The sequence below is a fragment of the Lissotriton vulgaris genome, chromosome 7, assembly GCF_964263255.1.
Source record: "Lissotriton vulgaris chromosome 7, aLisVul1.2, whole genome shotgun sequence".
NCBI lineage: Eukaryota > Metazoa > Chordata > Amphibia > Caudata > Salamandridae > Lissotriton > Lissotriton vulgaris.
The window spans coordinates 1,722,171,976-1,722,199,216 of record NC_141695.1 but is presented as its reverse complement, the minus strand read 5'-3'; the positions used below and the strand labels follow the sequence as shown (position 1 = coordinate 1,722,199,216).

The 27,241-nt window shown below is 46.1% G+C and overlaps 1 protein-coding gene across 1 annotated transcript in view; it reads left to right on the top strand.

The window, feature by feature from the left end:
- GPR162 (G protein-coupled receptor 162) overlaps nucleotides 1-26,120 on the top strand; it is a 52,111-nt gene extending 25,991 nt beyond the window's left edge. Inside the window, exons 3-4 of the mRNA XM_086932931.1 lie at nucleotides 16,397-16,572; nucleotides 24,613-26,120. Coding sequence (XP_086789057.1) covers nucleotides 16,397-16,572; nucleotides 24,613-25,248 — 812 coding nt within the window. The 3' untranslated portion in view covers nucleotides 25,249-26,120. The remainder of the gene's footprint in view (nucleotides 1-16,396; nucleotides 16,573-24,612) is intronic.
- The last annotated feature ends 1,121 nt before the right edge of the window (nucleotides 26,121-27,241 follow it).

Below are 27,241 nucleotides of genomic sequence, written 5' to 3'. Positions count from 1 at the left end.
GGTGCCTTCCAGCGGAGCTAGATGGTCCACCTCTAATAAACGGTCCGGGTTGAACCAGCTACCAATCAGTGAGGAGAAGATAGACATGACGGATCACAATGGGGACAAAAAGTCAGCACTACCTATCTTATCACTGCGTGCAAAGACTAGACAGAATATTTCTATTCTACGTTGTTTGCAGGCAGTGAATACCTCATGAACCAATATCAAACAGTCAATGTTCGGTCAATCAAACAATCAGTGGGGAGAATAAGTAGGCCCGCAAAGGTCTGCGTCACCTACCCTTTCACTATCTGCAAAGAGGGAATCTGTTCTTTCCTATTTGCAGACAGAGAATCTCCAGAAAACAATCCGCGAACAGTAGTTCGGGTTCAATCAATTAATCAGTGTGGGAGAGGGAAATCTCCCGAAAACAATCCACGAACCGTAGTTCGGGTTCAAACAATCAATCAGTGGGGGAGGAAGATAGGCACGACGGCTGCGTTACCTATCCTTCACTGCTTGCAAAGAGAGAGCCGGTTGTTTCTCCGTTTGCAGACAGCGAATCTCCAAACAAATCAACAAAGAGTAATACTAGTATTTTCCAAACAATCAAACAATCATTTCGCAATTTGTCGTGTTTACACGACCTTACCCGGACCGCATGGTCAGTTTCTTGTCTTCCAAATCCAGCGCCCGATCGTCCTCTTTTCTCCGTATTCCTCGCGGCACTCCTGTTGGTTCCCAGTCAGGACCGTAGATCACTCGAGAGAGGTCTGTTCGGAACCAGTGAAGTTCGGATGATCGGCTGCCAGACGAGGGTCTATTGGGCAGGAGCTCTCCCGATCGTTGCAGTCGTTCACTCTGTCGTCAGGACCTCTCCCACTGGATCCATGTGTCGCTGATGGGCCCCACGTTTGGGACGCCAATTGTTGAAAAAGGTACAGGCAGAAGACCTTTTCCGAAGTTGCCCGGCGTTAGCCGCCTCTATACCCACTCAAGTTTACCAAACACAGAGGCAGGCGCTGGAGACTGGAAGGCAGGAAACAGAAGTTTTATTCTCTCCGGAGGAGAAACACATCCGTTCGGACAGCAAGTATCGTCACGAGGTGCTCTAACCGCATCTCTGAGGCCTGGCCTCTTATACACAAGTTTATGATCTTTATTGCATGTAACACATTCTTGCAATGCTTTGAAGTATGAGAGGACATCCTCGGAATCTCCCCTTCAGGCCCGTTCCCACACACATTTACAGTTGAAGTCCCACCCCGGTCACAACAGGTGATGATTATCGCGCAGCTGGACATTCCGCCGATTCACGGAATGTGTGGGGTTGATCGGATCTCATAGGGTGGGGGCTTTGATCAATTTGAGGGTCCTTTAGTGGGGGAAGCTTCCTACGGTACGGGGGGGCAATAAACAGTATCCGCAGGGCCAGGTGGTGGTCTGGGAACGAGGAAGACAAACGGGCACACAGGAAAAGGGGTATGTATCAAAGGACCTGGGACCATGAAAGGGATGAAGGGAGGTGTCGCGCTGGGAACAGGATAGGATTCCGAGGCAGAGCCGCGCAGATGGGGAGGGTTTATGGCCCATGCATGAGAGAGCGGGGGTGACCAGTGCGTGGGGGGTGCTTGTGAGGGCGAAGAGCCGTGGTGGGGGTCAGTGGCGTGCAGAGGGTGTTTCTGACCAAGGTACCTAAAATGGCGGGTGTGCACGACAAAGAGTGTGGCATCGGGAGAGAAGGCAAGATGGCGCAGATAATGTTTACCAAACCGTATTAATTTTCCACACAAACTGTTCTCCATATCAGGGGTCCCACTTCGGAACTGTGGGTCTGAAAGGGACGATAACGGATAATTTGCAAATCCCAAACAGTAGAAATATACAAACGTTTATACCCCCTTTGAAAATGTTTTAAAATACGTATAACTCCAAAACGACCGATTGGATTCACACCAAACCAACAAAAAAACAATCTCTGGCTCACGTTTTAATTTCATGTCAAGTTTGGTGTAAATCCCTTCAGTGGTTCGGGCTGGACCTGAGCAAAATTTCCTTTGGGAGCTAAAATGGGAAATGACTTCTTTTTTTTATAACTGCACTTAGCTATTTTCCCCTGTACCCATCTTCACAAAACATGGCGTGCCACACCTACGCTTCCTAGACTAATGGATTGCTCCCCCACCACAGAGGTCAAAAGTCACAGGTAATTAAAACACATCTTTTCAATGGAAAGTGCGACTTACCCATAAAGCAGTGGTTACAGCTACTGTGTCGTACATGTATACATAAATAGTAGAAGCCAAGAGCAGCTTCGACTGCATTGCACAACTTGTTTCAAGGTCTAGTGAACACCCACTTATTGTTCTGTATTGCATAGCCGTTGCATTTATATACCTTACGTCTGGAATGCTTCCCTGTGACCCCCCTGCCTGTCCCCCGCAGCAGTCTGAAAACAGGCATGCTTGAAGTGCTGAAAGTGCTTCAGCTCCCACTCCTGATTTGTGCTCCAGGTGCACCTTGTGAACTGCCCCTTTCCCCTGCCATAGTCTTTTTACTTTTCTGTCAGGTCCCTATGGTGTTTTTGTTGTTTCGTCAGATGCCATTCTGGGTTGGTGGATGGTGTTTTTTATTTTTTACCCCACGCTCCTTGTAAGTCCACCACCCCACATACTCTGCACTGTCCATACCCTGTTTTTTAATGCACACTACAGACCCCATGTAATGTCGGGTACCATGGGTTGTTGTTTTGGGGTATAGTCTTCCAGACAGTGCAAGCTGCCTGGTTGTTAAAACACCTGTTGTGAACTTAGAGTGGGCTCTCAGCCCTCCCATTGCTCACCATTGGTTATCTGTATTGTCACTCTTATTTGCTTGTTTCTTATTCGATGGTGTGCCTTCCTTCTCTTGTGTTTGTCACTCCGGTAGGCCATAGCCTCCTAAACATCCATTTGATTATCTGACTTGTGTCTGTCCACTGGTCGCGTTTAGAGAACTACTTTTTATTTTTTATTCAGGACTCCAAGAGAGTGCATGTGTTTCCCGCCTCTCTCTCGCATGTGCTACTTCCTCCCCTTTCCTCCAAATACCCCACTGCACTCAGTTGCTCCCCTCCCAGTAATGCTGGAAACATTTTTAGTGCTGCGCAAACAAATGATGGACAGAATGCTGAATAAATCATACAATCAACCCCAGTCAAGTGATCTGGGTTAAATCCATCGCTCTTTTGCTCACCATACCACCCCAGTTTAGACACAGCCATATGCAAATCAGCCTTGTCACTGGGCCTCATGGGAACAGTCCAGACCGAACTGCCAAGCCAGGTGCTCCCTGGGCCAGAAACAAGCATCCTGGGACCGGTTTCTGGATATTACCCTTCATCAGCCAGGCTAGCTTGAATCCAGTGGCACAGTGAGCAGAGGACCCACGTTTGGGCATACCCTTCCCACGATTTTTAGAGTAGGGGTGCACCCATTATTGTTATATCAGTATTTGACAAAATATTGAATTTTAAATATTGATTTACACAACCATCAAGTTTTTATATCTGGATACAGAAATATTGTGTGCAGAAATATTGCTGACAACATTTTTTTTAAGGTAAGGAATATTGCTTTTTAAATTTCTTTTTTTGAATACCTTTATTTTCATTTTCAACAAATTTGCAGCAGTTATACAGATACAGTTGGCAAAATTGCTAGCAATCAGCAGAGCATACACTGGTAAGCCAGTAAGCTTTACTGTTCGCAGTAGTATACTGAGTTTTTTTCTCTGCAGCTATTATTGTTTATTCTCTCCAGGAGACGCATTCGCGCTAGTTTCGGATTCACGCGGGTCACAATCACCAAATTGGGGTTCAAGAATACCGCACACAACTCCCTCCATTACCTAAGGTCATCTACCAATTTCTCGCCCCTTCTGTTCAATTTTATATGGGTTTCTTCAGCTATGGTAATAGAAATAATAGAAAGATCAGGGAGGTCTCCTTACAAATCCAATTCAGGACAAGGAGCAATAACCAGTACTAAGAAAAAAGTCCCTATTATCCCAAAACTGGAAAGGCATATAAAGTGCGACCCTTCAAGACTCCCCGACCCATTAATGCCATAACCACATTTCTAATAAACCACAACAATAGACAAAATATAATCAAAAACAATTTAAAATGATATTAGAAAAGATGTACAATTTATTCAATATAAAACAGTACTTTCGTACACAGTTACAGTGCCATAAGATACAGTTAAAATTGTGTCAATTCACATGAAGAACAGTTAAAAATACAAAGTTGTCGACGCAGCGTTTCGGTTTTGCTATAGCACCTTCATCAGGACAAAGTTCTTATGAAGAAATGGAATTAATATCCGCCTCGTCAATCAAATTGAGGTTATCTTCTTATGTCTATTTGTATCACCTTCTTAGGGATAGGTGCGATTGATTGGATGTTGGAGTGCTTCTACATAGTGCACAGACCTTTAAATATGCAATGGCTATTTTCTTTTACGAGGTCAAGGGAGCCACCATATTGTAATGATGCAGAGCTGGTGCCACGTGTCTGGGAAGGATGGTGAGACAGCTTATGACTGGATGCTTTTGAAGATTGCGCTGTATAATGGGCGCCTTTGTGTATTATCCCGTTCTCCTTCAATTCGTCTTTGGTACGGGGATTTTATAAATTATCCGGTCTGACAGCGATTTTGCGGCCTCCCTGCTCCACTCGTACCTCGTCTCGTTGGGTTCTTCAGCTGTGACCACTCTCTCACATCCCAGTGCCATGTATCAACTGTGGGGGCATGGTGACCCATCCATGTTATAGCAAGTCTACGTTTTGCGAACACTAAAAGCAGCTGTAATCGGTTGTAAGCCATCTTACGCCCCTTAGGTTTTCCAATGCGGCACAGTAAGCAGTGTAGCAGTGAACTTTCGATTGGGAAGCCTGTATCCCTCTATACATCGTCCCTCACCAGAGCCCAAAATGAGTACACCCTAGGGCACCTCCAGGTTAAGTGTAAAAAATCTACTCTTCCCTCACCACATCATGGGCAAATATGCGATCGGGAATGGGTGATATGATGAAGTTTCACTGGTGTTGTGTATGTACAATGCAAATAGTTGTAATGCAGCAACTTAAAGCGTGCATTACGGGATACTGTATGTGTAAATGTAAATTGATACTTCAGTCAGTTCTTTTGCTTTATTCGATTTTGTTTAAAATCATAAAAGCATACATTTAAAAAACACTCATGACAAGAGTTACATACAAAAGCACAAAATGACATAAAGATAAAACATTTGTCCATGTTATGTGAATAAATTACTTGTGTCATAGTAGCATTCGTGATTATCCATACCCATGGCCAATGTACATTGTTACAGGGTGGTTGAAGGCGAAAAAGCCATGGCCACACAGTGCACGGATGTTACTGCGCTTCGTGTGAGCTGGCTCTGCCCTTGGTTTTAGTCGAGGGATAAGTACCCTGCTTGGGTAAAAGTCGCGTAAGTCCCAGATGGATATAGGACCAACACCTTCACGGGGGTACAAAGATCACAGGTAGGGAACGACTGAACTGCTTCTAAATTTTATAAGAACAAGGTCACCGTCAATATCTTTTTGTAAGGGGCCTAGCCAGCCCACTCTTCTAACAGATATGATGGTCCCATCAAAACCCATGGGCAGGGGCCTGTTTTTAGTTAACCAGTATATGACTTTGTTGAGTAAGTCTTTTTCCCGCTGAGTTTTTCCATGTTTGATTACTGGAACTCCTGCAAGAACACACACAAAGGGTGCAGCCTCCGGGGGTAGCTGAATGTGAGTTGTGTTATTATTAGGTTCTACTCTTGTAGCAGTATGTTCTAAAGGACCCGGTTTGTGGTTAACTTTAGGTACATTGAGGGGTGGAAGGATGGGGACTAAAGGTTGAAATTGGTTGTTGCTGTTAGTACCAGGTGGGTTGGGACAGATTGATGATACATGATTTTCAGTATGAGTTAGGTTGGCCTTAATGCATTTCTCTATTCCCAACAACCTATCCTCTAGGGTGGCAATTTTAACAATTAATAGCTAAATGAGTGAGCCAACCATTTTTTCAATCTGGGCCAGAAAGTTCGCATTGAAGGAGGTAATCCATTGGTCTATTTTTTCATCCAATTTTAGAAGGGGGTTAGTTGCAGTCAGTGGAGAGCTAAAACACAGTTTTTGTTGTTTTGATTTGTTCCCTATGGGCTTAGCCCCATCCCACTTCCTTTTACTAGATGAGGATTGAGGAAAAACTGTGTTTGGTGTAATGGCATTTTTGGATTGGGGAAGTTGTACCAGGGGACTGGCGATTGGGGTTAACATACTGGGTCGTTTAGCGAGGCAAGGGGAAGAGCTATTGATTTCGTTTCTGGCTTCCACAGTGGCATAGCTTGTTTTACAGAGGGAATTTAGCTCGTCCAGCAGCGAGAGATGTTGCGCCATACCATTCGTAGGGTCGGGCGGTTCATTAATGGATATGCTAGAATTGGCAGATTCATTTATGATGGCGGAGGGCGGAGATGGCCTTCCTAGAGTTTGTGGCCCTGAGTACAGGCCTCTCTGGCTGATTGATTTATTGGTCGCCCCCTTATGAGTCATCATGGGGTGTGCAAATGTTAGGCTATAACAAAACCTCAAGAAATTCAAAGGGTATTAAAGAATTTTCAGCTAAGGTCCAGTTTGTAATCCCTTGCCAAAATGTCAGGAAGATCAGAAAGTTGGTACCTTAGCAGTGTGATGATGTCAGGGGGAGTGGCCCCGTCCCATCCTCTTCGTGCCTCGGAGGGCCACAAATTAATGCTGGTGTTATGGCTGGCAATAAACCCACACTGGCCCTTGTTGACCAAGTGGGGCTAGACAAGTGGCCAGCAGTTTACATAGTATTTTTACACCTACGTTTATCAGGGTGAGCGGGCAATAAGCCGCCGGATCCAGTTCTTTGCCCCCGGTTTCCAGAACATGCATATCTCCCCCTCTCTCATAGAGGAGAGTATGCGCTCTGGTCAAGTGCCTCCCAGAACACCTGTAGTAGGGATTGTCCCATCATAGTCGAGAACGCTTGATAGTACTCGGGCACAAAGCTGTTACACCCTCTCGGGCCTTTGTCCTAGGAAGTACCTATAGCGCTGCAAGTATTTCTTCCAGTGACAACTTGGCATCCAGTGTCTTCACACGCAGTGGGGGAAGTCACGTCATGGACAACCCTTCCAAAAACAGTGTGTAGCAGCCCGCTGTGTACACTCGCTGTAGGTGTCGCTGAAACACCTCTAGTATGGCGGCTCTAGTATGCACTATTTTACCACCGGTGTGAGCAGGCTGGTAGTCAGGGGTGAGGTTTGTACCCTCTGCAAGATCCAGGCCAGGAGGCAGCCAGCCTTGTCCCCCTCCCTGTGTAGGCATTGTTGGTATTGACGGAGTGTCTATTTATCTAGCCTATCCCATATGTCACTGATACATCAATGCACAGACTGTTGTTCTCAGTTGGCAGCAGTCGAATGTGTGTGTGTCGAACGACCCACTCCCCATGCATTGGGTATGCCCACTTCATGCATCACCTCACAGAGCTTTTTAGTCATCAGGGGTTTAGTTCTCTGCCTGGGAGAGGGTCTTTCCGAGTTAGGGTCCAGAATTCAGTTAAAGCTCCCCATCTACAGGATTGGCATGTCAAGTTCTTGTGTTATCAAATCCTGCATGGTCTGATAAAACGCTGGATCATCAACGTTTACGGCATAAGAATTCAATATGGAAATTTCACGTCTGTCTAGTGTCCCCCTGAGCAGTATATTGCGACCGCTTACATCCACCTTCTGGTATGTCAAGGTAAAGTGTGTCCTCGGAGCCACCCATATCAATACTCTCCTAGCGTAGGTCGAGTAGGAGGAGTGGAACAACTGGCCCACCATTTCTCAGCTAATCTAGTGGCGCCCACCTCGTCAAGATGTGTCTCCTGTAAGCTTGCTATGGATATGTGATGCCTTTTCAGGAAAGGGAGTACTCTATCTCGCTTAGTACAAGGGCCAAAGCCCCGGACATTCCAGGGTAGGAGCTTGATTTTGGTTGCTAACCCAATATGCTGTGTACTTCAATAGTTGCCCATACCACTGACTTCCAACCTCAATCTGCTGCAAAGTACTACAACCAATAAACAAACAATACTGTAACAATATCCTCCCTCCCCTACCCACAAACACATAACGTGCAACTGTGCATTTGGAGGTGCCCTCCCCATGCTCGTGCCAGGACATGCAATGCCTCCCCATCAGTCAAACAGGGACCGATTAACTCCGCAAGGGAAAACTAGCATCTCGACTGGGACTGATCCAATAGTGTAACCAGCCGAAGCCCGCCATGGGGCAGTATGCATCAATTTCCACTATATACACTATGCAGACAGCAGCCACCCGGGCTTCAGCGTAACAACTCCCCCGTGCGTCCATCACACAGTCCTGCTGTTTCACCACACTCGCTGCCAGGATCTAAGTCCCAGTCACACACAATGGTCATACTACTATAATAAAGATGAAATAGTCAGGAGTTCTTGTAGTCGCTGCTCCCACTTGTCTTCCATTTCTGGGGCAGGAACCAGCAGGGTATCTGGGACAACGTCTGCCAATGGTCACATCACCTAGCTCCCACACCAATGAAGCAGCATGTGAGTCCGTTGCCTGCGTTTCTACAGTCCCAGGGTGCATGGTGCTATCCTCAGCTACTGTGACCCTCTGTTCCCCCAGCAGAGTATCATTGAAGTCTTCCACAGCTTGTGTGTTCCGTCCTGCCCCCCCTTCCAGCACGAGAGCCCCATCGTCGCCACTGCGCCTCAAGGCATCCTCCCTAACCTCAAGCCTTCCCACACTTCTTCCGGTGTCTCAGAGAAATGTGCTCTGACTTGTACCAGGATCTTCAATATGGCAGTTTACAAAAGTATATATTGAAGTTGTAAGGTCCACGGCTTCTGTTTGACTCCAAGAAATGATTGCGTAGTTCCTATACCTGCTTGGTGTAGTCCAGGTATATGGTGATTTTACTATTACAATTGTTGAGGTTTTGGAGCTCCCGTGCTGCATGTGATACTCAGTCCCTGTCGTGTTAGTTAAGTATCTTGGCTATGATAGCCCACGGCTGAGCTCCAGGAGATGGCCGTGGCACCAGCACCCTGTGAGCCCTTTCCACAACATAGAAGTCTGATAGTCCCTGTGGTCACCGTTGAGTACGGATCCACTGTTCCAGGAACTTGTGTGCAGATTCTGCAAATTTTGTTCAGAGTTTCTGGAGTGAAAAATATTTGAAAAATAAATGCCTTGTACAAAGATTGAAAAAATTAAATTCAATAAGCAGTTTTGCGACACCTTGAGATATGTGTTGGCTTTTTCTCCATTATTTTCTTTTTTTTCCTTTACTCTGTTAAACAATACACACACACATTGGCAAAGTTAACAGCTTGCCCCTCTCATTTTAATTAAATGGAGACCTATTGACGTGCCCGTGGTTGTTTTCTGCGTCCCTATCCCCTGCTACTTTACTCATTTCCCACCCACCACACTTCACCCATCATATGCTTGCCCTTGCCCCTTCCTACGCTAATGGCCGCCATATTGTCATAATTTTTTCCAAGAGGTGTTCTCTCCTTACCTAATCTGTGTTCAAGCACAGTCTCTTTATTCTTCTCAGTTTTAAAATAGTTGGATGAATATTTTCCAGGTTTGTGTGGCTTGGTCTCATTTACATTTTTTTCGAAGTTTGGTGAATTTTGGCCCAGTCACTTTTTTGGAAAATTATTAAAAAATAATTGCATTGTGATTGTGCGAATTATGCATATATTTGTTGCCCTGCTTGTGACGAGCAAGAAAATGAAACAAAGGGAAACAAAGCAAACAATTGGCTGAGTTTACCTTATTTCGTTTGTGGAAACAAAAACGTTTACCTAAAAATTATAGGTTCTTAGTTGAAAAATGTCATCTTGTTACCCACATATCACAGCTCTGAAGATGTTCACAATCAAAGGAGGGAAAGGCAAAATTGTCTTAGGCTCAAGCAAACACACTACATCTTTCAACATTGTATATAGCAATTGAGATAGCATTTTCCGATTTGAAGAACAGGCTTCGTTTTTTAGAAGCCTTCTTCATATTTGTGGTTATCAGGAGTTAGAAAAAAATGTCGACCAGCACAGTAGGAGAGCTGCTGCGGCGTAATCCAATAGTGTGTGGGTTGTAAGCAAGTCAACTTTTGACACAACCATGCCTCACGTAAAATGGCTGCCTGAAAGTCCTCACGTAAAATGACTGCCTGGAAGTCCTCACGTAAAATGGCTGCCTGAAAGTCCTCATGTAAAATGGCTGACTGGAAGTGCAGTAATGGAAAAAAGACTATCGCACTAGCTGGTGCCCAGGAATTATAGGGGTTGGATTTGAGGTTCAGCTAGAATCTGACTCATGCTGACTTTCCATTTGTGAACAAAACACCTGGGCAGGTGCCAGCAGCCTCAATCCACGTCGGATGGCAAAATGTTGCGGGTAACATTGCACCCTGCTTCTAAATGTAAATTCAGCGCCTGGAAATATCACAGCTGCACCTGATCTCTGTTTACCATGGTAAACAGGGCACAGAGGCAGCTGGTACCTGCTGCGGGCCTAGGCGGAGCGGTGCAAATGTAATGACATCACCGGAGCAGCTAAAAAGATGGAGTTTGAACTCAGAAATAGAGGCAGGGGCTTTGAGTTGGTATGAGAGGGTGTTAGAGAAGGTCAAACAAACAGGACCTGCATGAGGTGCAAGTCGGGTCTGAGTACAGCAAATAGCTGAAAGTTGGCCGACTGTCGGTACCGACATGGGGTGTGACATAAGACCTATTGGGAGATGGATGGCGGGCGGGTGCCATGGAAAGCTTTGAAGACCAACAGGAGTCATTTGTCCTAATTTTGGCTGCCAGCCAGCCAGCCTGCAGCTAGTGAAGTGAGTGAGATGAGATTGTGGGTAGGATAAATGGTATCCGATTGCAACATTAATGATCTTGCACGCGGACAAAGCTTAGACGGACAGGCTCACCCGTAAGCCGCTGCAGTAATCTAACGTGCTCATGACCAGTGTATTTAATAGGGGTTTCGCCATCTGGGAGGGGAGAGGCTGCTGGGTCTTCTAATGTTTAGCAGCTGGAGCCTGGCATCGGTCATAGTGCATGGGACCAATAGTTGGAGTCGTATCGTTGACGTCAATGAGACGCCTCAGCTCCTGGCTCAAGGAGATGGCGCCAAGCTACTGGGTGGAAATAAGATTGGGCAGCTGAGATAAATCTAAGATGTAGAACTTTGGGAAAAAGATTTCCGTCTTGAAGAAATTTAGCACGATTGAGCCTAGAGACATCCCGTTTCATACGGCTAGTTAGTCCAAAAATTTGGTTTTGAGATGTGATGTAAGGGAAGACAATGAGAGAAAGATTCGGATGTAGTCTGTATACAGATGACACAAGAAATTTAAGAGGCTGATTACGAGGTTGGCAGTGCGGAGCCGGGTCCGCTCGCTGCCGAACTGCCAAACCCCTGGTCAGGCCGCCTGCCAGATTAGGGGTTTCCTCCTGTCTGGCTGGATGGTTTATGGCGTACCCACGGCGGTGCCTCAGAAAATGCGCACATGAATGCAAATGCCAAAAACAGTTCCTGCGCGGCATTACATGCTGTGCAGGAACTGGTGTGCATGCACACAGGGGAGCACATGTTGTGATCCTCTGTGTGCATCTACATGACGTGAGGCACCAGGGGGCCCTGTATGGTCCCTTTGTTCTCTCTCCGTCACTGTTTTCATGGCAATGGAACTACCATGAAAACCATGGCAGAGAGGAAACTTGTAATATGCTTGGCGGGACATCGGTGGTCCCACCCAGCATATTACTGCTTCTGGACCGCCGCGACTTTGCCAGGGAACAGTGGTTTCCTGGCAGCTGCGGCGGGCATTGGCGGTCCAACCACGCTGATTGTCAAAAGGCAGCCGGGTCTCCCAGGTGCCTTTTGACAATCACCTTCACAAGTCTGGCGTGCCGTAGACCGCCAGACTCGTAATCGCTCAAAAGTAGGGAATTTCATTGCCAATAAAATACCCACGGAGAGTAGAAATTTGCGATGGAATACTGGTATGGGTAGGAAAACCTGTTCGGAGCATTTTATGTGACTCCCAGAGAGGGAAGAGTCATTAGTATAGCAGCGTGGTTGACTGTGTCAAATGCTGTTACAGCCATGAGAAAAGAGGCGGATGGTTGTGGGGAGTAGAGTGAGAGTGTTTGAGATGTGGCTGAGGGTTGGTTCAGGGGACTGTCATTTGCAAAAGCCAAATAGATTGTAATGAATTTGGTGAGTTGGAGGAGGGACGGTATGGAGCTAATCAATTGAGAAGCCGTTAAAGGGTCATAGAGAAGACAGGAAGCTGGAAGCTGGGCGAAGTTTTGAGGGGGAGGCGGGATAACGAGCAGGGTCAGCTCCTCCGTTTGAGCAGAGGAGCTTCGCACCACAAGCAAAAGCCCCAGGCCAGAGCTGAAAAAGAAAATGGTAATAACGTGTATTTATTACTATTTTATTTTTCAGCAACTGACCCATCTTGAACTGAGCTTCAGGACAGGGCGGGCCATGGCTGCTGAGTGCCAGCAGGAAGCTTTGTGTTCTTGAGTTTAAAATGCGCATGCCTCTTTGGCCGGCCGTCTTGCGACGGCCAGCCAGACATGTGCATTTTAAACTTCTGTAGTCTGTGTTTGAGAAAGCGCAGGCCTCCAGTGCTCTTGTGAGCGCTGATAGGAGCAGGTCCCACCAATCCTAGTGCTGCTCTCATGCTGCATGAGAGCAGCGTCATAATTGGCCCGGGAGTAGGGAGTGTACCTGCCTCGATGAGAGAAGGATCGAGGAAAACGTTGCGCTCGTAGAAAAGGTCAGTGCCTTTTTTTATTATGTGCCCCCCCACCACCACCACCCTTGGGACATGCTAGCCACCACTGATCACAAGTCAACTTCTTTAAAAGGAACTGGAGAAGCACAGCCTTAAATCACTCTTGAATATTTCAAATAGTATTGAATGGTTGAAAAGTGTGGTACGGCCGGGTCGGACATTTGTTGAAAGGGTTAATTAATTAACTATTTGAGAGCCGATGGGGGACAGGAGGGGTTGGCATCCCCAGTATGATGTTACCTGTCATATCACGGATGATGTGCAGGCAGTTTGAGGGGTTGGATGTTTGAAGCAGAGGAGACATCCAAGGGGAGTTGTGTATCATCGCCACATTGGTCAATCTTGATGCTGTTATCTGTGAGTTGAGCACCACGCGACTCCTCGTTGAGGTTGAAGATGGCAGGAGACAGAAGGTAACCCCGGTGGACTACGTACCTGACAGGGACTTTTTGGGGCCTGGCAGTGCCCTTATCAACAAACTCGATTCAGTTGGAAAGACAGGAGGAGAACCAGTGAAGGACATTCCCAGTGAATCCCATTCGAGGATCCAGGGTGCATGTGCATGTGAGGGACGGATGGTTGACTATATCGAAGGCAGCTGAGAAGTCCAGCAATACGGGAAGGCAGGGGATCATCTTCTCCTGGGGTCAAGAGAGCATTGTCTACAATAAGTAAGGCAGCTGTCTCCATGTGATCTGATGCCAGAGTGGTAGTCGTGCAGGAGATGTTTAGTATTGATATGATCTTGGAATTGACGTGACTTGTTTTTTTCAATGATCTTGCCCATGAAGGGTAGACCAGCGATGGATCATGATTTGATAAGGGTTAAGGATCTAGTTCAGGTTTCTTTTTTTTTTAAAGACCTTTATTCTGATCTTCCATGATACACAGCTTTCAGCCTACAACCCACCGGGCTGGCTGCGCATTACGTTACACATGCATTGCTTCAGATATTACACAGCCCATTGCGGTCATCCCGGGGGCACGGCGGCGTGATAAAGTGCAGCTGTCTCACGGTTTAGAGGAGGATAGTGAAGGTCTGATTTTCCCTTTTTTATAGCCATATAAACAAGAGCATGTTTCAAGAATGTCGTAAATGAAGCCCAACAATCGAACAAATAGTTCAGGTTTTTTAAAGAGTGGGGTGTTCTGTCCTGTCTTGAGAGCTATTGGGAAGATGCTGTGAGTAAGTGAGGCTTGGGCAGTCATGAATAGGGGTGAGAGAACGTCCCCAAAGAGATCAGTGATGAAGGACAAGTCTAAGACATCATCTTCATAAGAAGTGCCTTTGAGGGAGTGGAGTATGAAAGCGAGATCTGGGAGCGACAGGGCTCCGAAGGCTGATAATTGAGAAACTCCACGGGACGGGGTGGGCATAAGAGAGGAAGCTCATGGGGTGTTGTTGATGGGTTTTCATTTCTTATGTATTTTTCACTGAAGAAGAGGTTGATGGCATTGCACTTTTCTGTGGAATGAGGAATCGGGGAGTCTGGCAGAGGGTTGATTTATTGCTTCATTGTCTTGAAAAGCATTTGGCCTCCATTGGTGGCCTCAGTGGTGTTGTTGGTACAGCACTTTGCTTTGACTGATGAGATGAAATATCTGCCTGGTGTCCCGAGGCACTTCAGTATGTCGAGGTCATCAGCAGTTCTATTTCTCTTCCATTTTCTTTCCTGTCTGTGGAAAGATTGTTATTGTAAGCAAGGTCTTTAGAGAACCAGGATGCTGAAAGTTTTGTCTTGCAGTTGCCTGTTTTAATTGGGGTGTGGATGTTCACATAGTTTTCCCAAAAAGTGTTGAAGTTGTTTAGAAGATTGTTGGCATTGGCTGTGGAGTTGACAGGGTAAGAGATGAATTGAAGCATTAGGTTTTCTACGGAGAAGTCTTTGAATGATCTGAAGGTTTAGTCTTCTCTTTTTTGGTTGACCTTGATTTGTTGGTAGGACACTAAGCAGGGAGAGAGGTGTGGCAAAGTGGCGATTCCAGTACATAGGCATGGTTGGTTTGCATTGGGTTGTTGGTGATGTTGGGGAGACAAGGAGGAGATTGTGGTCTTTGGAGTTTGTTGGATGCATGACATGCCGTACCACGATGAGCTTGTTGATGCTGTCTCTTGTGCTTTTTTGAGCTTGTGCGTTTGGGAGGATAAAGTGTGATGTGGGAATGTTGGATGGTCATGGTGGCGAGGAAATCTAGAAATTCATCAATGAAGTCCTAGTTGTGCACTGGACCCTATAGATGAGATGGAAGGCAGTGCTTTTGTTTGAATAGAGTAGGTAATGGCATGTCAGCAGCTCCATGGAGTTGTGTGTTACTTATTGCCTTAACCGCGGCGGTTTTTCCGCCCAGTGCGGGCGTTCTAAAAGGTGGGCGGGGCTTCATCGGCAGTTGGCTGACGGCAGCACTGGGGAGGGAGTGCTCCCGTCAGCCAACGGCCGACGAGAGCATGGGAGGGGTTAAATGCCTTGGATGCAGAACCATGAGAACTTATGGACTACAGCGAGGCCTCCTCCCATCATACATGCTCGGTCCACAGGATGATGCTGGGCTCTGTGGGAAGAAGGATATCTAGGATGTACGAGGATGTGGGGTGAGGGCATCAGTCAAGCTTGTGATAGGTGTTGAGGTCTGCGATGACTGGTTAATGTAGTACTATAGAGCAAAGGTTAATGAGCATTAGCTCCAATGTGATTTCTGTAGTTTGAGAGTGTGTGGTAGTCAGTGGGATTTGTACGAAGTTGGGTGTATGTGTTGTGTGAATGCTATGTGGGTGCTGAGATCATCCAGATCTGGGTGTGATTGTTAGGACTGACAGCACAAGGTGAGTTTCAGTAAAATAGGCATTCTTGTCCAGTGCCGTCCCTGACCCCACAGGCCGAAACAAGCAACACCCTTTTCTGTGTCTGCCCTTCGCTGCGGACACTCAAGTGGTGGGATGCCCTGAAGGATTGATTGAAGTAGGTAGAAGGCAGGAGGTGATGTCATTTGCTGCACACATGAATTATGTCGAAATGCCATGATGTCACTTCTGGTGCAGATGGATGATGGGAAATTCAGTGCTTTTACTTCCTTTGCTAATGGATGATGGGAAAGGCTGAACCATCTTAGAACATGGCAAGCTACTTGTCACCAAAAGACAAGACAAACAATGCATGTGCCTTCTTAGGGAAGATGAGTCATCAGGCACATCTGCACCTGCCTTCAGTAGAAAAACTAAACATGGTTCACGGAGTGCAAGAAAAGCCTTTAGGATGTAGTCTTGGAGGGAAGTAGAGATGATTGCAAGCAATGTGATCTGAAGTGGGGAAAGGCATATGGCTGACTTGGATTATAAACACTGTATGTGCCTGAAATAGCATAGTCACCCTTTGTGGTGAGGTGTGTACCCTACACCCCTGAGGTGGTTTGCAAGAACTATCTTCAAAGATAGAGGAATTAAACATTCATCAGGTGTCTTTTTCTCTTCTCTAGACAACGAACGGGACGGCTACCTGGATGGGCGCTTATGTGAGGTGCGCTTTGATGCCAATGGCACGGCCTCCATGAAGCGAGTTCCTCAGTTCATTGGGGCTGAGACAAAGGAGGGCAAGTTCCTGCCCCTGAGGCCCAGCGACAGGGTGCACTACCTGCAGGTGAACCGGCATCAGGTGAGCCAGAGAACTCTGACAACTTTAAGAGACTAATGTAATGTGTACTTAATATACAGTGGGTGCAGCAGAGGCATACCCTGGCCCACTGTATGAAGTGACACAGTGTTTGTAAAGGATGGCCTTCGGACAAAGTAGGTATGTATTTGCTATACATGCAGCACTGGACCACTGGATGAAGCATAGGAAGTCACCAAACTAGAACATGCAGTGGAGGGACTCTGTGCCAAGGGAATGTATGACGCTACAACGCATATATTTACAACGCATGCCTTTAAAACGCAGTTTTTACATCGCAACATTACTTACAACGCATTCCATTACATCGCATGACACTACATCGCATTTTCAGAAACTACCTTTACAATGCATTCCATTACATCGCATTGTACCTTTACAACGCATACCATTACAACGCATACCATTACATTGCATTTCAGGTAAGTATTGGATAGTATAGGGGTAAAAATTACTATTCTAACTCCAGGGGGTGCAACAGGAGGGTCATTGTTGGATAGTATAGGGGTAACAATTACTATTCTAACTCCAGGGGGTGCCACAGTAGGGTAAGTGTTGGATAGTGTAGGGGTTAACAATTACTATTCTAACTCCAGGGGGTGCAAAAGTAGGGTAAGTGTTGGATAGTGATAGTGTGGGGGTACTATGCGTTGCAATGGTATGCGTTGTAATGGTATGCGTTGTAATGCCTGCGTTGTAGTGACATGCGATGTAGTGTCATGCATTGTAATGGTATGCATTGTAAAGGATGTTGCGATGTAATCAGTGGCGGTGCGTCCATTAAGGGCGCTGGGGCGTTGCCCCACCAGCCGTCAGCCGTCCGACCGTGCCCGCAGCTCCCTCCCTCGGTTTTTGTGAACTTAAGTAAACTGAACTCTGTCAGTTTACTTAAGTTCGGTCGGAGATGCCCTGCCTACGTAGAAGAACTGAACTGACAATGCCTGTCAGTTAGCATGACGTCGGGCCGCCCAACCCCTTCAGGGTTTGAAGGCATTCACATTGTCGTCAGACATGGGACACAAGTGGGGCACAAGTACGCATGAGTGGGGACGGAGGGCGAATCTCCGTGCCCACGCATGCGCAATAGTGCCTGCTGTGGCTGGGGCAAAGGCTCAAGCCTCCGTTTTCTAATGGGCTGGGTGGGCAGATAGTAGCTGTGCCCTATAGGCGCCAGGATTGGCTGTGAGGGATCGGCGGTCGGCGGAAGTTCCTGTAGGCGGCTAGGCGCCAACAGCAATCATGAGACCTGGACCCCGGAGCATAGAAGGCGCGGACCTGGTAAGTTTTAAAAATTGAAATGTTTTATTTGTTAACCCCAGCCCTGCGCGACATGACCCTTTTTGTTTGCTCACCCAAGCAGACGGGAAACTGTGGATTGGTAGCGAGTCTCTGGGCTTCGCTAATCCACTGGGCGATACCTGAGGGGTAGGGGAGGGGGGAGGGTGGAGGGCACCCAGTTAAAGCGGTGCACCATCTGCTGGACGAGTATTTGCCTTCTGAGGGCAGCAGCCAGACCACCACCTGATCCCCCCCCCCCCCTTATTCAAAGACCACCCTTTACCCGCTGTGCCACAATTGGGGCCTGGCACAGAAGGGATGGTGACTTTTGAGGAAAGTGTACCGTGTTCACTTACACGTGCAACATAATGTGTCCTGGCATTTTCTGTGTCAGCCCAGTTGATTTAATGCGGCATCCCGTGAGTGACTACAGATCCCAGAACCCAATAGGATATCACATGAAACGGAACTTCAGGATCTGAAAGGGGGTGTCTGGGTGAAGTGCCAGCCAAAACAGCCCACATGTTAGTCCCTGCTTCCCCGACTACGGGTCAGCAGGGTTTCCGCGGAGAAGTGTAGGTCTTTTGCTTCAGAGCATGTGCGCATCCCACTAGATAGAAATGTATTAAAGTGCGCTGCGCATTTGAAAGAACCGGGCGGATGCATTATTGGGGGGAGGTTGTGGCCTTACGCCCAGAACTGCCGACTTTGGAGCTGGGGAACCGGGTTCGACCCTCGGCGTCGGCTCAGTTTCCTGTGATTCTGGGCAAATCATTGAATCTCTCCGTGCCTACTAAGAAATGATTGTGTCCTTGTTTAACGTACCTAGTTCTCATGTAAAGCGCTCCAATACCTTCCCGTCGAGTTTGCGCTACATAAATCTACAACAACAAAAATAGATGCTCCAAGGTTTCCTTTTTTATGTGGCATAGTCTGCACAGGCCGACCCTGGCTAGTGACTTCTATCTTCTATTGCCCGAGTACCATGAGTCTTGCTAAGGATCTGCTTGAGTACTGTCTCTCCTAGGGCTCTATTCAGGTATGGCTAGATGCGTGTTTGTATGATTTCGTTTTCAACTTAATGTTACAGTTAGCTGCTATTGTTTTGATGTCTTTCTACCTGCCCGGGCTACATAGGCTCGTGTAAAGTTTGCATAGATCATGTTACTAACTTCCGCTCCTCCTCCATGTGGGTTACGTGCAATTTTGACTTTCCATTAGCTGTGAAGGGTGCTCTGTGTCACGACGCATAGGATTCAGCGCATGTGCGTCAGATATAAATTGAATGCGCACACTCGAGCCTGCAGCAGTTCATGCTGAGGTGAGTCACAGCCCAGTGCCCCGCGGGTGCCCAAGGCGCTGTAACAAAGCCCGGAACGCAGCACAGAATTACTTAAAAAGTTTAGAATCTGGATTCGTGGCAGGTGAGATGAGGCAGACAAAGGGTACTTTGAATGAAGATTCTGAAAGTGTCAGTTTGTCACACTGAGTACTATTGTGCCTCAAAACAGCTCAGACACGTCAGTTTAGATGATATGCCCATTCATTTTTTGGCCCCTCTCCGGAGATTGCCCATAATAACGTCGTTTTGTTGGTAACCTACTGGTAAAAAAAATAGCCGTATCCCTTTTAATAAAATATACAATGTTGCCATGACCCCCACGGCACGACCCCGAGTATTGCAAGAGGCTGAGCAGTGTGCCTGTGTGAGTCCGGGGTGAGTGATGTCTGTGTGAGTGCAGGCTGAGCAGTGTGCCTGTGTGAGTCCAGGGTGAGTGATGTCTGTGTGAGTGCATGGTGAGCAGTGTGCCTGCGTGAGTCCAGGGTGAGTGATGTCTGTGTGAGTGCAGGTTGAGCAGTGTACCTGTGTGAGTCCAGAGTGAGTGATGTGGATGGGTGAATGCTGGCTTAGTGATGTGTCAGGGAAGGGCGAGTAATGGGTCTATGATTGCAGGGTGACTGTGCCTATGTGAATGCAGGGAGAGAGATGTATCTGTGCAAGTGCAAAGAGACTTGTCTGGTTACTCCCAGAGATGTATTCGCCAAGCAACCTCTTTCTCAAATGTGCTTCAGAATGCACCATTTGCCCACTCTTTTTTCAAAATGTTCTCATGGGAGAACCCCCCGAACCCGCCAAACCCCCCCCCCCCCCCCATAGGTGGTTCGGCCTCGCTTGCTGAACTCGCTCACCACAGTTCATTATTTACGCCTCACCACTTTCAAATGTCACCAGCCGCCACTGGATGTAATGACTGCGTTGTAAGTGCCGTGCGATGTAATGGTTGCATTGTAAAGGTTGTTTCCAGTGCCAAGGTTACTCAGTAGCAGATTACAAGGACGCAGCGCAAGGGTTACTAAGACAGATATGCAAAAGGAGGAAATTGCTGGATTTTGTAATTTGTTATATAATATAACAATATACGATTGTGAACAATTTGAGGAAGTCGGTGCCTCTGAGGCCAAATTTTGTGTTTATGCTGTTAGGTGGGCTTGCGCTGTTTTGGGCAGGGAATCCAGAACATAGTGTAGGCAATCGGGGCCCCGGGCTGTCACTGAGGACCCTGAAGGATACAGTGCATGCACTTAGACATTTCCATCACCCAGTATTATTGAAGATGAATGCACAGGACCCTGTGTTATGCAACAGAGGATGCAGATGCATTCCTGCAACCTGTGCATGATGCTTGGTGTATCTGTATTTAGGGGAAGTCAACAACACAGTCTAGGTAATGGAGGACCCTGGGTATGCGTGGGGCTATCCACAAAAGTAAATTACACTTGCGAGTAATGTGCATGTGTAATTCACTCTTGTACTTTTTAGTAACTGTACAACTTTTGCTTATTTACATAATCGGAGTGTAAAGTTACTCAAAAGTGTACTCTTACACTCCTCCACCCCCTGCAAAAGGGCGTGGAGAAACATTTATGATTATAAGTTAAAACTGAAAACAATAAGTAGTAATATTAGTGTGAGTATATTTATTAAAAAGTGAGGTATAGAATTAATTAAAAGTAACTTTATTATATTTTGATAAAAATAATTATTACATGAATTTCTAAACTCAAAATAGGATATTAAAATATGTTATAATTAATATGTACTATTTTTATATTTGTTAACCTTAAATTAAATACATTCATATTTTTTATATTTTGAATTATTTAATTTAATGTAACATTATTTCCCATGGGGTTTCATTTCAAGTCCCTAACTCTATTATTTTCTATGGGAGGGTGTTGCAAAAGCAGTGGTTGGCCATGTGTGGTGCTGGCCTTATTTTATCTCAGAGATGGGGTAATTTACTACTGTTTTGGGTAACTTTAGAACTGCAGTTTGTAAATAGTAATTACTTACTCTTTTGTGGATGGGTGACGTCCCTCCCTATAATCCTTCCGTTTAGTCGCATATAATCCCCATTTTCCAGCCACCCCCTCTGTTCCTCCACATTTACTACTAAAACGTACACCTCTGTGCGTGGAGACCCTGAAGTCGAGACGAAGAGCTCTGCACAGAAAAAGAAATAGGAAAGGCAGAAACTCTGCATGTAGGTTTGTGAGTGGCTTTTTGTAGCACGTTTGTAGTACTATTGTAGTACTACAAAACATACTTCAAAATCCAGTTTGCACTGTCACTATGGAGCCTGTAGGCCCAGTGTATGTAGGATAGCCATGGGGGGTTTCTACTGTGCATTGTGCTCAGCGAAAAGCATCTAGGACTTAGTGCATGCAATGGTGGGTCGTGAGAACCCAGTGAACGCAGTACGGCAGTTGCACTTTTGCAGCGCGGGCCGCGCAGCATGTGCAGTGGAGAGTGCCTGTTTGTAATATAAGAAGTCAAACGCCTTCCAGGAACCGATATTCACATGGAATTGCTTTTGAGACACACATTTTGCGGTGCGTCCAGTACCTGGTGTATGCGGTGCAAGGCCCCCAAGTAACTTTTTTCATGCAATTTCTGTCAAAGAACCACTTTTTTCAGGAAGGTTTTTTTGTTTTTTTTTGTTTAAATTTCTTTTATTGATTTTATCCACAGAAGGAACAAATGAGCCAATGTGCTCCACAATCATCGGGTTGCAACCCGGCATATCACTGTTGCATATTCAGGCAGGAACAATTTCTTTTTTTTTTATAAATGTTTTTATTGGTTTTGCAAGTTAAACAAATCGCTTCAGCGGCAACAATACTTATAATCCCCAGTATATGCTGTCTATATCCATTTCAGTAGGCTGACATAATTAACACCAGTATATCACATTCAATACTTCCTCATTACAAGAAGCAGACAGCCCCACGCAGCATTTAGTCTTATCTGTCCTCCTTCTTTTCACGTTATGTCATGTTCTGATATCTGGCGCTGCTTAGTTTATGTTGAACAAGACTTCCATTTATCACAGACGCCATCCCTGTTCGGATTCCTGTATTGCGTCTCCATGTGCTTTGAAACATCATACAACTGTGTGAGACCCAGAATACACCTGAGAGTGACAGAGACACAGACAAAGAGGCATATTATCAAGGGAAACATCGCTGCTTTTTCGGCACATAGCGCTGAAAAAGCGGCGATTTTTTAATCACCTTATTTACCAGGACACGCTAAAAAGCGTTAGCGCATGTTTCCTTGCGACTTTACATGTCAGCGATCAATATCGCTAATGACTTGCAAAGTAGGCGTTCCTGAGCACAACAACATGGGAATTCTATCTAACACGGCTTTGTGATATTTACAAGCCATGCAGCAGACCCGCGAAGCGATAAAAATAACTGCGCTAACCGCGGTTATTGCAGGAATGTAACGCCTGCTTTTAATTTGACTTGGGCAAAGTGATAATGGGAGGTGGATTGCCATGTTAGGTCCACACTCCCCTATTAGAAAGCTTCTACTTAACGCTGTGAAATCATCACTGGATTTCACTCGCTATTCCTGATAATCGGCGTCTATCGCTGGAATTACATCGCCTGTTAGCAAAACGTTGATAATACATCGCTAATTCGGCAATGTAATCCAGCGATAAAGTAAATCGCGCTAAGCGCGATTTGCGATAATTATCGCAACTCCTTGATAATATGCCTCATAGTTTGCTGTAGCTGCTGACCAGGAAGATATATATTTAACAAGCGTCTCCAGCCAGAGTGAGCACCGTTGGGGATTTAAAAGCAAATAGTATTGTATCCATGGGAACTTGCAGCGGGTCACAGGAAGCAGTAATATTCAGTGACAGACTCCGTCTTCAAACAACAGTATTTTTTTAATTTCCATGAATATTTCTCTTTATACCATCGATGTCAAAGTCTATGTGACTTCACTTCCTGTGATGTCACCAAATATGCTAATGTGTTCTCAGGCCTACGAAGGAAGTGGTAGATTTAGACGAAAATCTTCCGAGAGAATTTCATCCGCTAGGCTATCCCTCTGGCGGTGGAAATTACGCCAATGGACTCTCCTCTGAACTATGCATTTCCCTTCACAAATCAGATGATTTTCTATCACCCAGTTCTCTACCAGGCCCAATGTTTACTGAGCTACCAGTGGCCCCAACTAGAAAGCACACGTCTGATGAATGCATTTTGTAAGCTTGTTCTGCCATCTCGTGGTGATTAAAGGCAGTTGCAGGCTGCCTGGAAAGCTGCTGCCTAATACTCAGGGACTCTTAATTAATGCTCCCTGTTTTCCGTTTTTACTGATTTTTACAGATACATACAGACAGAAAACATTTATTTTCATATCTGTATTTATTTTTAAATGTGGATAAAAACAGAAATTGGTTACTTTTTGAGTAATTCTAAATACTGTCAACCATGACTGCCAAGCCAATAGCTGTGTGGATTGATAGGTAAGGGCGTTAAACTCTTCAATGCTTATGACGAGCTCAGGTCGTCATGAGGCACAGTGGAGCTGAGCTCATGACGAGCTGAGCTCGTCATAACTGCAGCGGAACGCCCACGCAGGGCTAATTCCCCTCCTGTGCGGCGTTCTACAGGAGTGGGCGGAGTCATGACGAGCTCAGCTCGTCACGAGCACTGTGGCACGCCCCCTCCCCCAATTAGCCCCGCGTGGAAGGGGCTAAAAAAGAGAGGGATTTAAAAAAGAGGCTTTAACAGCAGTAGATAAATATACACAAGGTTGATACTGAAATTTGCATATTTTCATATAGGGGCACTGAGTTAACTTCTGCGGGTGATCACAGCACTGAAATCTGGCAGACATTCAAGCATGAGTGCATATTTATCGGTTAAATAAATGTGGAAATACACTAATTTCAGCATAATTTTTTCACAAAACCCAAAATAAATATGGATAAATACAGATAAAATTAGCAAAAAATAAATATGGATTAATACAGATGGAAATGTAAAAAAAAAATACCATGAAACCGGGACCCCTATTCATATTCAATGCATATTTTCAAGCTAACAATAGTTGGATTGAGGGGCGTGGAAATTAAGACAGGGTGATCAGAGGGGCTCTGTTTATGAGGAAAATCGAAAAACAGACCAGTATACAGAAGTTGTGCTGACAGACAGGAGAAATGTAAGAGTAGGGAGCAATAAATCGGAACAGAAAGTCATGACAAGGTGTACAGAGCACGGTGCCTTCGAATTACCATTCTTTAAAGTCGTCAAACACATTTTATTTCATAGCTTCAAGTCTTTTGATCTCAATAAAATATTTGGAGCAAAATAATAAAATAAGAATAGAGAAGGGAAAAGAATAACTTTAAGTCTTTCTTTTCTTTCTCTCCACAGGTGCCGCTTTCCCGCCGCATGTCCCATGACGAGAGTGACATGTTCTCGCAACGCACTACTCCTTTCATCCAGAAATGGTCGTCATCTGATGATATCCGGGGCGGGAGCCCACGCCGTGGGCCTATCCACCAGCCACCTGACCTTCTCGAGTACCACCGAAGGCGGCAGAAATCTGACGATGGACTCTCTACCCTGCGTCAGTTCTTGGAAGCGGGCATGCGTGATGGCAATGGTGCAGACGATGCCTTCTTCTGCCGAGAAGAAATAACCACCTTTATTGATGAGACACCAATGGCCTCACCTTCCGGAAGCCCGTACAGAGCTCGTCCCCAGGCAGCCAGCCCTCGTCGTGACCGCCGCATGTCTCTCAGCACACCTGAGCCAGATGCCTCACGGACCCGCCGCTGTTCACTCACGGATCCTGGTTTAGGCCTTCAGCCATACAATTCCAGGAAGCCCCATATCTACAGGGACCCAGGGCGCTCGCCTGACCGGTCCAGATCAGACCGCCTTCCATCCAGAGGGCCACCATACCGGAGCAGGGCGGATCCACGAGATCTCTCCTTTAAGAGGACTTGCCGGCCCACTGAGATCCAATCCCCCTCTCTGAAAAACTTTCAAGAACTGAACTTATAACTTTACAGAGAGGAGGGGATCTGAGGGCCTTTCTATTACCAGATGATTAGAAATTCTGGAGGTGCAGCCCAATGGGGAGTGCCAGACGGCGGTGCCAAAGATGCCTCAATGGCGGAACAGGACACCCGCGCGACACCAAACTAACATATCAGCAACTGCAGGTCACTGTGGGACATTACGGGTGACAGTTCTCAGGCAAACCTGGTGGGGAGTCACATAGTGGAAGTAAAAATGGGAGTATTGACTGTATGGGGGGACCCACTTTGTGCTTTACCTCTGATTGACCTCTTCACACATAGGTTCCCAAATGCCGTGATGAATAAAGGTAGTGTTGAGGGAGCACTGGAGAGTGACCGGAAATGGAATTAAAATATGAATTGGATTGGACGCTTCAGGGTCATGAGTTTTTGCCGCCTTTTTAAGATGGAAACGTGTATTTTTTTCTATGATCGTCTGCGCAAGACATGACTATTCACCTTAAGTTTCATTTCGTAGCTCAGCACACACGATCTACGGCTAAGTAGCAGTGTGTGAAACTTACAACTATGACTTTTCTGTAAGGTTTACTTTGAAAGTGTACGCAAGCAAAGACAGTCTTCAACAACTATCTGAAGCAAAACTTGAAAATAATCTGATTATTTGCAACAAAAACACACCCACGTCAATGGTTTCTCCCAATCTGATAGATGGATGGTGCACTCCCCACTTTAAGAGCTACCTAGTTGCACAGCCTTTGTAAACTTTACATAAAGTTTCCTAAGTGAAAAAATCCCCTGATTGTTTCAGAAGAAGACCAATTGTTAGTTTTGTATTATGCAGGACCATGTACCCTCTTCAGGTACAATTTTAGTTGATAAATGTCCTCAATGATCCATGCCTCAGACCTCTTTCGTGAATGATACATCCTTACAGTGTTCAACGCGGGTACATCATTCTGTACTTAATGCCTGCAATTGAGTTCCTCTGTAATTAGGGTAAGCCTGTAAATCAGGCACCCATCTACTTCTCTGAAGGCTTCCCCACCTACGAGAGTTGTATCATCATACTCATCGAAGATCAGTGAACACTCCATCTATTAGCACTAGGCCAGTGGACTATGCCTGAGAGAGACACAGACTTACTAACACAGAGAGAGGGTTGTGTTGCCCCTTGGAGTGTACAGACCATCTGTCATGAAGGAGGTGTCCCATTGATTCTGCCGACTCTTGGAGCACGCCGATCCTCTGCCAGAGTGAAAGGACCTTTGGAATAGGAGAGACCCATTGGTTACCCCAAGGAGAGAACAGATCTTCTGAAGTGTCCATTGGTTACCCCAAGAAGAGAATAGATCCCCAGAGGTGCCCACTGGTTATCCCTAGAAAGAACAGATCTTCTGAGGTGCCCATGGGTTACTTCAAGGAGAGAACAGATACTCTGAGGGACCCGTGGGTTACCCCGAGGAGAGAACAGATCCTCTGAGGTGCCCATGGGTTACCCAAGAATAGTTCCAATCCTCTGAGGTGCCTATGGCTTACCCCAAGGAGATCACAGATCCTCTGAGGTGCCTATGGCTTACCCCAAGGAGATCACAGATCCTCTGAACAGCCCATGGGTTGCATCAAGAAGAGAACAGATCCTCTGAAGTGGCCATGTTTCACCCCAAGGAAGAACAGATCCTCAGAGGAGTCCAAAGTTTACTCAGAGGTGGCCATGGGTTACCCCAAGAAAGTAAGATCCTCTAAGGAGCCCATGGGTTACTCCAAGGAGAGAGTAGATACTCTGAGGAACCCATAGAGGAAATAAATCCTTTGAAGTTCTCATGGGTTACCCCAGGAAGAAAAAAGATTCTCTAAGAAATTTTGGGTTACCCCAAGGAGAAAACAGATCCTCTGAGGTGCTTTTGGATTACCCCAAGGAGAGAGCATATCCTCTGAGGTGCCAATGGGTTACCCAAGAAGAGAACATATCCTCCAAACATCCCATGGGTTGCCTCATGAATTGAACAGATCCTCAG